Genomic DNA, 11747 nt, shown 5'->3' with positions numbered 1-11747 from the left:
CTGCGTGGTGTAACGTCTCCGGAGATAACATGCTCAAGAACAGACCGAATGTCCCTTTTGGCTGTTTCTAAACCAACTTCTCACCACCTACGGAGCCCACCGGTAACGCTGGATTTACCCCATTCCCCACGTGCTCCGTTGCACCCAGCGCGCTGCCAGGCCGCACTCCCGAACGAGGGGCCGGCTCTGCGCGGTGGTACGAACAAACACCCACGGCCCGGGCGCTGTATCTCCTCCTCCCCTCGTTAAAACAAACGTCCCGTCTCGAACACGGGGACAACTGTAACAGACCGCATCGGTTCTGCTCTACCGGAGCTCAAACACGAGCTCACACACGGGCCTCTGCCATCCTCAACGACACCGCGCCGCTGCCTGACGGTGAGGCGGAGCCAAGCCGCCGGGCCGGCGCACCGAGGCTGCCCTCCCTCCCCTGGAGCTCGGGGAGAAGCGCAGCTCGCTGCCCGGGGCGGGCCCGCCGCCTCACGGACCGACCCTACCCCTTACCGGCAACACCCACGGGCCCGGCAAGATGGCGGCAGCCCTTCCCCTCTCCCCCCCAGCACGCACAGACGCACGCACGCACGCACGCACGCACGCCACCGTCACGCTACTCCGACGCATGCGCAGTGGCGGCTCCGGGTGGATTTCCGGGCGCTGCGAGGGAGGCTCCTTCCTTTCTGCTCGCGGGCGGCCATCATGGTACGTGCGGCCGGCGCGGGCCTCCGCGGCCCCGGCGGGCTCCCCTCGGCCTTCCCTCTCTCCCTCCGGTGCCTTCCCGCTGCGCCTGTGTCTCCCTGCGCCCGGCTGAGCGGCTGGGCTCACGCACTTACCCCTCCGTGAGGGACTCACCCCTCCGTGAGGGGAAGGCCGCAGCCGCCCCACGCGTGCTGGGCTGGGACCGGGCCCCGCGTGTGTCTGCGGGTGGGGATGCTGCTTTGAAGGCTGTGAGGAACTTGGGTCTGCTCTCGCCTAACTCTGTCAATTCGCGTTGCTCCCAGGTGTTCAAACGCTTCGTCGAGATCGGCAGAGTCGCCTTCATTTCCTTCGGGCCTCATGCTGGCAAGCTGGTGGCCATTGTGGATGTTATTGACCAAAACAGGGTAAGCCGTGAGTGCTCTACCTGTGTTTTCTTTTTCCTGGCTTAATAGAAGCTTGTACATTGAGACAGCTTGTAAATAGGTTTTTCAAAGAAATAAGCAATTGATAAAATATGAAATTTAATAGTCATTTTCTGCTTGAAGCTTCCAGTAGCAAGCTTTTATCACTGGCAAGTGCTACATTCCCTTTTCTGCTACGTTTCCTAGGGGAAGTGGAGAAGTGATGTTAGTTGGAATATAAAACTTATGAATGGAATGGCATTGATGTATGTTTAAAGCGAATTCTTGGGCTAGGGGACTCTCCTTGCTTAATGTTCAAAGAAAAAGGGAAAAAAAAAGGTGAAACATGTAATTTTAGTTCTGTGTTTTTCTTTTTACATCCAGTTTGTTGTGTTGTGTTTTTTTTTTCCCAAAACCAAAGATCAGGCCTTTGAAATTATTTTTGTAAAGCTTGGGTTGTGTACATAAGATTAAACTTGAGTTTTGTCTGCTTGACATTTATTGTAGTTTTGGACCATTGTGGTGAAGGTGCTATTCATACAGTATTAGGAGGTTGCTGTCTAAATCAAGTATGAAGGAAAAGCGCTGGTCCAACGTGCCCCCACATGTGTTTTCCTTTTTCAGGCACTGGTTGATGGCCCCTGCAGTGGTGTCAGGAGGCAGGCTATGCCCTTCAAGTGCATGCAGCTGACTGACTTTGTTCTCAAGTTCCCACACAGGTGAGTTGTTGGTGTTTTTTGACCTCTGTAGCAAACTGCTGTCATTTGATGACTGAATTATTTGATCTGATACTTGCTAAATCTAGAAGGTTCATACAGCATGAAGTCAGTGGATTAACATATGCACAGTAAACACTTGACAGGCTTTGTTATTGTAGTTGAATGCATTTAAGTTTGCATTACCAATATTGGCTGATAGCTGCTGTGCAGGAGCAGAGGAGACAGTGCGCTGGCTTAGGTAACTTGCAGATAGTTGTGGGGTGGATGTTGTGGGGGGAAAGCAGTTGCAGTAAATACTGTGTGCATCTTTGCCTTTGCTACTGTTTGGATCGCCTTTAGACATTAAATGTATTCCCTGTGTACAGAACTGCACTGGAATTGCAAGAGTTCTTTTTAGCTTAGTTACTGTATAAATTAATTTAAAATCAGGGATTGCTGCCTTTCTGATTCCGAAGTAGTGCTAGGAATAGTACCTCGGTATGCCTTTTGGAATCACTCATCTGTGAGCCCTAGCAAAACATTCATTAGGCCACAGAGATGTATGTGGCATTGACTTAAAGTGCCTGAAGTAATAGAGAAGGGTGATGTATGGAATTTGATGGGCCAGCATCAGAGAGAACCTTTTTATAAAGCCTTTGAAGACAATTTTGTGGCTGTTGTAATGCAGTGCTCGTCAGAAGTGTGTGCGACGTGCTTGGGAGAAGGAGAATATAAATGAAAAATGGGCAGCGACAAGATGGGCAAAGAAGATCGAAGCCCGAGAAAAGGTACAGTCTTTCACTGGATGCATAAGACACATTGTACTGCCTCTACTTAACTAAAATCAGGTTAAATCTAATAAACTATGTGTATTTGCAGTTGCAGGCTAAGATTGAAGGTAGACGAGGCATAGATGGCTTCAGCCTTTTGTAGTTTAACGGTAGAGACGGTTTTGTTAAGTCATTTCTATAACCACTCTCTTCCTGCACCATTGCTTCCCAGTGAACTAGTTCCAGATGTGCAGCTAAACCTAATTGGAAATGGTCAGGGTTACTTGTGGAATGTTTTGAAACAGAGTTGTACTACTTGTGTATGAGTATGTCAGAGCTTCATGACTGATTCTTTTCAAACAGAAAGCCAAAATGACCGACTTTGATCGCTACAAGGTTATGAAAGCAAAGAAAATGGTAAGTGTTGGAGTGTTGCTTTTTCTTATTGCTTGTAGCTTTCACTATATAGAGTCAAATTGCAGATATTGGGAGCCTTACTGTCATAGCTGGTTTGGGTTATGGAGTGGCACGAAGTATGTGAATGCGTTGAATTTTTCATGCTACTGTGGGCTTCTCTTCAGTATTAATCACACTTGAATCCATGTGATCTGTGTGTCAGTCCCCCAGGTTATAGCTGAGGAAGGAATTACCTGCTGATGAAATCGGGTACTCTTGATGAGTTGCTGTGATAGTATTTCATTCTATACACATACAATACTGGGATGCCCAAGTTACCAGCCAGAATGATGTTAACCATTTATCAGAACAGTTTTAGATGGAATTTGACATTTTAAATGTAACACCTGGTAAATTTTGTGACTACAGAATAGAAATAAAATTGGTTAACAAAGGGTGATTATAAAAAAGGACAGAATCTGAAAGCACAGGATTTAAATTAAGGCATACTTGAGTCATTGCTGGTTTCATTCTGATGGATGGTGAACATTTTCCTTTTTTACAGAGAAACAGGATCATCAAGCATGAAATGAAGAAGCTCCAGAAGCTGGCTTCTCAAAAGGGCAAGAAGCCAGAGAAGGCGCCAAAGCCAGAGAAGGCATCAAAGGCAGAAAAGGCGCCAAAGCCACAGAAGGCACAGAAGCAGGAGAAGGCGCAGAAGCAGGAGAAGGCGCAGAAGGCACAGAAATAAAATGAACTTCTAGTTGTGTATGACTTTGTGTCTTCTGATTCTTTAAAATTAACATCTGTTTTTAAATTTTAAGAAGTTCACTTTTGCATCTGACCAAGAATTGTTGTCTGTCTCCTTTATTAATAATGTCCCAGTTCTGGTGGTTTCCAGGAGTGTGCAGAAATGTTTGTCACATTCTGTGACACCATTCAGACTGTGCTGAGTGCTCTATACCTAGTGCCAGTTGAACTCTTTGCATGCCCAGTTAGTTGTCCAGATCCTGACATTTTAAAGCAGCCTGTTATGGAAACAGTTGGGAATGCACAGGATTACTTGCACAGTCTTGAGTATGAAAGGTGAGACATAATTACCCTCATTTCTTCTGTATAAGCCGTAAACTGAAAGTATGTGTTCTGGTTAGAATCTAAGTATGTCAGTGTTTGAAAGGCTGACATGTTGCTGTTCAAATGCTTTAAATGATTCCCATGTTTAAAAAACAAGCCTTCCGCCACTGTTCAAGTACTGACCTGGAATACTTGCATCAGACGTCTAACACCACAGTAGTCCTGTAAGTACAGCTACAATAATTAATAGTTAATAATTATTAACAAGATGGGAATTGGTGACTTGTGTTTAATCGTGCTTGCTTTTTAGAATGGTTGAAGGATAAAGAGTTTATGTTGAGACCTGAGTCTAATTACAGTTAGGCAGCATATAATTCCTGATTTTTGGTCAAGATCAAGTAAAAGGGGCCATGAGTTAAGAATTACTCAATCCACTTGAAGCACTGAAGTGCTTTGCCCTATAAAATGTTTCTATATCTTAATGTCATAATCCATCTTTTCCTGTGTTATCTCCTATGCAGTTTGTTGCCAGGGGTTATGTGTTCTTCATTTTGAGTGAAGAAGTAGTGGAAGTCTTGAGATCTCTGGTAATGGAAAAGCAGATTATAATCAAATATAAAATGGAGGAGGGAGAATATAAGTTTTAAAAACAAATACATAATAAAATCTATAATATACTGATAATCATGTTTTTAAGTAGTTACATGGCTAGTGCTGCTTATTTCAGCCAGAATTGGCCATCTGCATGCTGAAACACTTCAAACTGTATAATGTTGTCTTGAGCTGTTTTTATGCCCTTGGAAATTGAGTTGATATGAACATGGTTGATATGAATGGATAGAACAACTAAGGAAAAAAAGCTGTGCAAATTGAGATTAAACCCCATGTTCAGGCATTGGGATCCTGATTTTTCAATTTGATTTTAAAGCAATTAAATCCACATACTCTGAAACCCTTAACTGGGAAGGAACTTGAAAGGTCTATCAGCCTGGAGATCCTTTAAGGTGAAGGATTTGTACTTTAGGGTTGTTTGGGGTTTGTTTTTATGTACTACTGTTAAGCTCAGTTACGTAAGATGGGGAATACTGGTAAACGTGCCTGTAGAGAAACTGCGTTTAGTCATAATGAGGTCACAAGTGCTGTTTCTACATTATTTGTTCATTTTTTAAAGGTGCTTGCTTCCAAAGGGTAACTGGCTGTGACTGCAGCTATTTATCCTCTTTTCATTGCCATTAGTACCGCTTGACAGCCACTGAGTTATCCAGAACATTTCCATGATACAGTGTGTGCTGTAACCTGCGATGCTGCCTGGCAGTTCCTGAACAGGAACCTTAGAGTAGTACAAAAGATAGATGCAGGTTGTGTCTGCCCTAGCAGTACACTGTGGAAGTGGGTGTACTGTGGGAGGGCAGCATTAAAAATGATGGCTCTGTTAGGGAGAGCAAGTGTTATGTGCCTTAGAAGAAAACTTGTCTGTCATCAGATGCTGTGAAAGCACTGTTTTTTTACAATCTGGGGGAAAGGAGAGAAGAGAACAATAGAATATATACTGGTCTTTGGTACTTGTGCTGTGTCTTTCTGACAGCATATTCCATGTGAGCAGCGTCTGGTGCTCCTCTTAGCAACTCGTGAAACCACCTGCAGCTTTGCATCGATGGTTGCCCACCTTCCTTTCAATCCACGAGTGTTGTGCCATCTGTGCTGCTTTGTCCTCTTGCTAAAGCTATGGGGATACTCTTAGTTCAGTTTTATTTCTGAAGGTTGCCACACGATGGCAACGTTAGCTCTTCACAAGGTTGTTCCCAAGTTCCAAGCCAGGCAAACTGCCTGCAGGGGACAGTGCCAAACAAAGGGGATGGCTCTCACATTTGAGGGCAGTGAGTGTGCTAATCCAGGTCTTTATTTTGCCTTTAGTTGGCTAAGATGTAAGGGTGTAGTTGGCTTAGGGTATACTTCCTTAGTGTAAAGTGTAAAGCTGAGTGTAAAGAAAAAGGATCTGCTGTTTAGAAAAAAACTTAAAGTCAGTCCCAGTGTTGATTTTCTCAGTTCATTTCACATAATGAGGTTTGCTGGGGGCAGAGGGGGGGATGTACCCTACCCCAGATGTCCTGAGATCAGCAGATGATTGCTGTACTTCCTAAACTGATAGTGCTAGTTTGCAAACACAGTCCTAACCTCTGCACCTTGGTGTCTGGGAGATGTGAGCAATGCTAGGAGTAGGCTTGGACCCTTAGCATAGTCTGTAGTTAAAAAGTGTAAAACCTGCTGCTACTGTGAAGCAGCTGCAGTTCTGGGCCAAGTGATTTGCAGGTGATGCATAATTTGGTTTTCTTCATCAAAAAAGGTTTTATTTAAGTGCTTTTGTTCTCGTCTAAACATGTCTGTTGCTATTTGGCATCTGAATAGGTTTTAACTTTGTTTCGGAGATGTAATAGTCTTGGAAGAGGAATCTCTGGATTTACTGATCTTCCTGGTTTTCAGACTGTCCTTCAGTTGAGGTTTGCTTGGTGACCATGATGTTTCAAGTAATTTAATCTTGTAGCTGCCTATATATTAATAGTAGGTAATGCTGTCCACTCTGAACTACTGTGCCACTGATGCTGGCATGGGCTTATGGCTGGTCTGGAGTACAGCTGGATTCCCGAATTTATTTTGTCTTACTTCACTTGTAATGCTCTTTCAATGTTTCCAGCCCTGTATGCTTCTGTTCTTTCCCCCTGCCCACATTGAGAAGGTGTCTCTGAAAACTCCACGTGCCTGCTTTTCATGGAGATGAGAAGGTGCTGATTTCTACTCGCAGCATTATTCATATATGAGTAAGTACAGCTTACAAGCAGGAAGTGGTAACTGGAAGAAATTATGGGGATGGCCGTGTGGTTGGGCTCTGCTCACTTCAGGTCCTTAGCTTTTGGTTCCTCCTTTGTATAATCAATTTTTTTCTTTTTTGTTTAATTTGGACATAGTTTTTATTACTGTTTCAAGCTTGAAGTCATATATACTGCTGTTGTAATCCAGAGTTTCTACTGGAATTTCCTTCTCTGAAGCAGAAAACATACCTGTTTAAGCACTGTATGCCTGGTTGTGCTGAAGTACTGCAACCCCTGTCCTTACCTTGATACAGGCAGTGTGGCCCTGTGTATACTGGAGATGTACCCACACCCTCTCTTTTTTAACCTGAACTCATAACAGGCTTTGTTTTTGGATGCTGTGCAACCTCCACTTCATGCTGTTCACAAGTGTGAGTTTGGCTCAACCTTCACCTTGTGCAGCTAACCCCTGTGTCATATTCTTGTTTTAAATAAATGAGTTGGTGATGTTTTCCTCGCCTCACGTTCAGTGATCAGAAGCCAGTCTGAGTGGTCTCCAGGTAAGTCTTTGTAGCAAGCTCTCCTTCCTCTCCCAAAAGCTTTCAGACCACTATGTGCATCTGAACTTTTCCACCTGCAGTCAGCTATTTGTGCTGATCACCAGCCTAAAAATTACACCGTTGCTACCAGCAGAGAGCCACTTCCTCCTTGGTGAGCTGCATTGACCTAGTTCTTATTATAGAAGAAGCGTTTTTTAACATTTAGGCAGTGGTCTTCTTGTTTGAGGCTATTTTCCAGGGTATTTTGTTCTGTCACTGTTTGGGAGCATCGTTTCTTCTATACTGTGGTTAAAGGCCCTGACCTGCCATTGTGGTCCTCAGCAGAGCTGAGCTCTTCCCTCACATCAGCTTTGGGCTGCTCTTGGAGCATGGGCGGTGTTTTGGGGCGGTGTGCTGCTGATAAAGGTTTCTATGGCAGGATCTCATCAGGAAGCTCTGGGTGCTTTGAAGAAGTTAACGGTGTTCATATTTAAACAACGTGAAAGAACATTGTCTTTGAGATCAGCTGTCCTTTACCTAAGGACACACACTGGGAGGCCACAACATACAAATATCTTTCTCAGCAGTCAAGATGTTTTAGAGCTGCTGTTTGAACCTCGTATTTACAAAAGGCATCGAACGAAAGAAAGGACCATTGCTTAGCTGTGTTAACTGCAATCAGATGCTATATTAAGGTGATCTAAAGAAAGGATGGGAAATAGACTTGTGGGCTTTTTCCTTCTTACTTCTCTTCCTCCCTGGAGCCCCTAAATAACTTTTAAAGGGATTTTTCTTTTTTTTATTTTTTATTTCTACTGCTTGTCTCATTTGTATTGCACATACTGAGTCTTGGCTCATCCTGGAAGTCTCTGTGGATAATGGGAAAAAAAATCAGAGAGTTTACAGCATAGTGAAGTAAATTAAGTCTGACTAGCTGAAAGTGGCATCATTTTTGCTCTGGTTGCTCAAAGCCTTTTCAAGGTCCAGGGAGAGGCTGGCAGGCTGCAGCTGTTGACAATGCATGCAGGTCCTCAACCCAGATTTAAGCAGGCTTCCTCAGCTCCCAGCCACCTGCATGTGACCTTGGAAGGGAAGATGTGCATGCAGTGGACATGCCTGGCCTCTGCTGGCAAGCACCAGTGTTGTCCTGGAGTGGGAGGCAAGTGTCAGGGTGCAAGGGGTAGAAACCAGGAGATGTGGGGGTTGATGTGCTTCTCCAGCCCACAGCTTCACAAGTGGGACATGGGCCCTGTCATGGCACAGTCCTCTGGCTCCTTTCATTCTCCCCTGCTCCCTGGGTGGTTTTGGGTTGCTCTTCAGAAGTCAGCACCATGCATAGATCAGTTGCCAGGTAGGAATGACCACTTGGCTGTGGCTGCACTGACTTTTCTCACTGGCACTGGATGGCACTAGACTGGGCCCATTCTTCTTAATACACCTTTTACATCTACTGTCTGTGAATTTGTTCAGTCTTTTGAGCCTGCTCATGCTACCTCCTTCCAAAATCTTGTAGTAACATGTTCCAGAAACTGGCTGCTGCTGTGTGGAAAACTCTGTTTAGTGTTTTAAATCAGCCTCCTTCCCTAGGAGCTAACCGACGTTAGAGACAGGAGCTACTATTCAGCCCCATGACACTGTGTGACACTCAACTTGGAGATGAAAAGGAGTCCATGGAAAGGAGGTGAGTTATGGTGAGTCCTTGTTCAGAGCGCTGTGACTTGTTGTTTGAAGGACCATTGGAGTCACAATTAAGTGTCACTGTGGGCAATAGTATCATAGAACAATTATTCCTGTAGGACACTTGAAAGCATCCACATGCTGTATGGTGCAGAATGCTTTCTCTCATCCTATAGCAAATTTGAGACCATGGGCAGAAGGAAGTCCCAATGCTGGGTCACAGCATGAGAGTTCCCAGGACCACAGGCACTGCCAATAGCCCTGGGGCACTGCACAGGCAGGAAATTCAGTGTCCTTATGGTCCTTGGAAGTTGACCTTCACCTTGGAGCAAGGTAGCCCCTGACAATGTGACCTTTCTGACCATTTTACTCAAAGCCTGGGGGGGGCTTGGCTCCAGGGCTCTTTCTTTTCATCGTTAGGAGATGATACGAAGCAGTCCCTGGGGGAACGGAAAGGACAAATGCTCCAAGCCTTCAAGTTTCCCTCTCTCCCCTCCTACACTGCTCCATGGGGTTCCCAGCCCACTCCTTTTCCTGTCTGAAAGTTCACAGAACTCAATTCCTTTGATTATTAGGAACTTTCTAATTGTCAACCTACATTTATCCGTGACCAATTTATAGCCAGGAGGCTCCGCATCTTGCTTCTGTAACCGCACGGTTGTCAGGAAAGATTCATGAGCCCATATGTTGGTCGGGCCCTTTTTGCAGCAGCCACAATTCAAAGCCTTCAGATTAAATACTGCCTGATGACTCTATGTGTTAATGCATACATTTTTCTCCCATCCTGCTCTCACGGTGACAAAGGACTTTCCCTAATGCTGAGGTATATATACACAGCCAATACGGTGTCTTTGTGGACCCAACTCAAGCATATGTCACTGACTCCTTCCAGGAAAAGAAACAGATTGCTTCTGTCTTGTTTTCTCTCTTTTGTTTGGGGGGGGAAGGAAATGTTCTGTGCATCAGCTTGTGTTCATTTCTGTCTTCTTTCTTTCTGCCTCATCCTGTAGGTTAGAGCTGGAGGCCTGCTGAGATGCTCCGAGGGAAATCAAGTCATAGTTCAGCCTGATGCCCCCCCCGGCTTGGGACACCGGTGCAGTGAATCCAGGAGGGCAGGATCTGCCCCCAGCATCTGGCCTGTTCACATGCAGAGGTAGGAAGTGAGGTTTCTGTCCCTGGGGAGGTCTCAGAGAGAGCCACGGTCATGCTCTGCAGGGAGCCAGGGCACACAGCACCCATGCAAAGTGCTCCGGTCTCATGCTAACGCCGGCAGCTCTGCTCTGTGCTCCTGCCTGGCTCCATCCGTGCTCCCTTTCAGGCTTCCTTAAAGTCATCCCCCTGCAGTTTTAAGCCGTGCTCAGTGTGGGTTGTGCAGGGAAAGCTTTGTTCACCCTGCCCCTGCCTTTGAGGTGCAGAGCCCCACTGTGGTTCCTTGCCTCTCCTAAAGCACCTCTGAGTAAGATGAGCTTGGACAGCTCTTGTTCAGGAGACCAAGGGAGTGGGCCAAGCAGCTCTCTGAATCACCAGTGCTGATTCTTAGCCCCTCTAAGCCCCAATAATTAGAGCAACTGTTCAGGATACCCTTTTTCTGTGATGCTATACAGTTCCCAGTACTCCCAGGCTTGTCTGTGGCTTTTCCTAGCCACCTTCTGTGAATGTGGTAGCACGGATGGATGGCTAAACAAAGTCCCCATCAAGAAGGAGTGTAAGGATGGCCAGCTAATGTGGTTTCATGGTCAAACTCCTTACCTTCCTGAGACCACAGCATCTGTGCTGGCAGGGCACATTTGGGTGTCTCCAAGGCAACGGGCACAGCACCATATGCCAGTTGGATTTTGAAAATGGTACCATTTAGAGGGCTTTACATACGAGATGAGAAACTGTGTCAACAGCAGATCTCAACATGAGAAATCAGCGCTAAAGCTTTTTTACGCTGAGGGGTGGAGTTGTTCTTCATCCAACATGCAGTATTTTTAAACAGTGACCACGTTAAGGAAACACAGACACACACACGCTTTTAATTGCTAAAGTTTGCAGATGGTGCGGGATTAGTGGGGTAGTAAATAATAGAGATCTGAATCCCTGGATTTACATGGTGACAGTCCAAGAAAAGGGTGTTTCTGACTCATCTGGGTGCCCTGGTTTGTATCTAGAGAGATTCATAGAATCACAGCCTGGTTTGGGTTGGAAGGGACCTTAAATCTCATCCAGTTCCATGGGCAGGGACACCTTCCTCTAGACCAGCTTGCTCCAAGCCCCGTCCAACCTGACCTTGAACACTGCCAGGGATGGGGCAGCCACAGCTTCTCTGTCATTTGTCACTGACCTCCACTTGGACATCAAGCCATTGACCACAGCTCTCCGAGTGTGACCTTCCAGGTAATTCCTTATCCACCCAGTGGTCCATCTTCCATCTGCCAAATCCATGCCAGACCTTTGGCAATGCAGAACGGTCACAAATGCTGCCTTTTCCTGGGGGAGCAGGCCAGGAAATAGTTGCTTCTCTAATAACACAGTGAATGTCTTGGGCATGGTGGTAAGAGCTGCTTCTGGCTGAAGGTGGAAGAGCTTTAAAAATAGCCCTGAGAAATTATGGAATGAAAAGAAAACCCTAATTCATTTGAATCATCCCAGTTCATGTCCTGCGAAACGATGCTGCGGTCTGACAAGCCATCCAGAGCTCCTAGCA

At 45.7% G+C, this 11747-nt stretch overlaps 1 protein-coding gene across 1 annotated transcript; it reads left to right on the top strand.

The window, feature by feature from the left end:
• The first annotated feature begins 589 nt into the window (after positions 1 to 589).
• Positions 590 to 3732, top strand: RPL14 (ribosomal protein L14). Its single transcript, XM_061464451.1, has 6 exons — positions 590 to 699; positions 999 to 1100; positions 1722 to 1816; positions 2484 to 2583; positions 2929 to 2982; positions 3527 to 3732. The coding sequence occupies exons 1-6, from the start codon at positions 697 to 699 to the stop codon at positions 3710 to 3712; spliced, it is 540 nt and encodes a 179-aa protein (XP_061320435.1). The 5' UTR covers positions 590 to 696; the 3' UTR covers positions 3713 to 3732.
• The last annotated feature ends 8015 nt before the right edge of the window (positions 3733 to 11747 follow it).

This window comes from Pezoporus flaviventris, unplaced genomic scaffold, assembly GCF_033815535.1.
Source record: "Pezoporus flaviventris isolate CSIRO_AGI_PZ_B2104156 unplaced genomic scaffold, CSIRO_AGI_Pfla_v1 ptg000037l, whole genome shotgun sequence".
NCBI lineage: Eukaryota > Metazoa > Chordata > Aves > Psittaciformes > Psittacidae > Pezoporus > Pezoporus flaviventris.
The sequence above is the reverse complement of the archived record's forward strand: the minus strand, read 5'-3'. Positions and strand labels throughout refer to the sequence as shown.

Excerpts from the sequence above, each read along its gene's own strand:
- RPL14 (XM_061464451.1), top strand. Across the intron at positions 1,101-1,721 it reads ATGTTATTGACCAAAACAGG|GCACTGGTTGATGGCCCCTG; the intron begins GTAAGCCGTGAG and ends TTCCTTTTTCAG. Across the intron at positions 1,817-2,483 it reads GTTCTCAAGTTCCCACACAG|TGCTCGTCAGAAGTGTGTGC; the intron begins GTGAGTTGTTGG and ends GTTGTAATGCAG.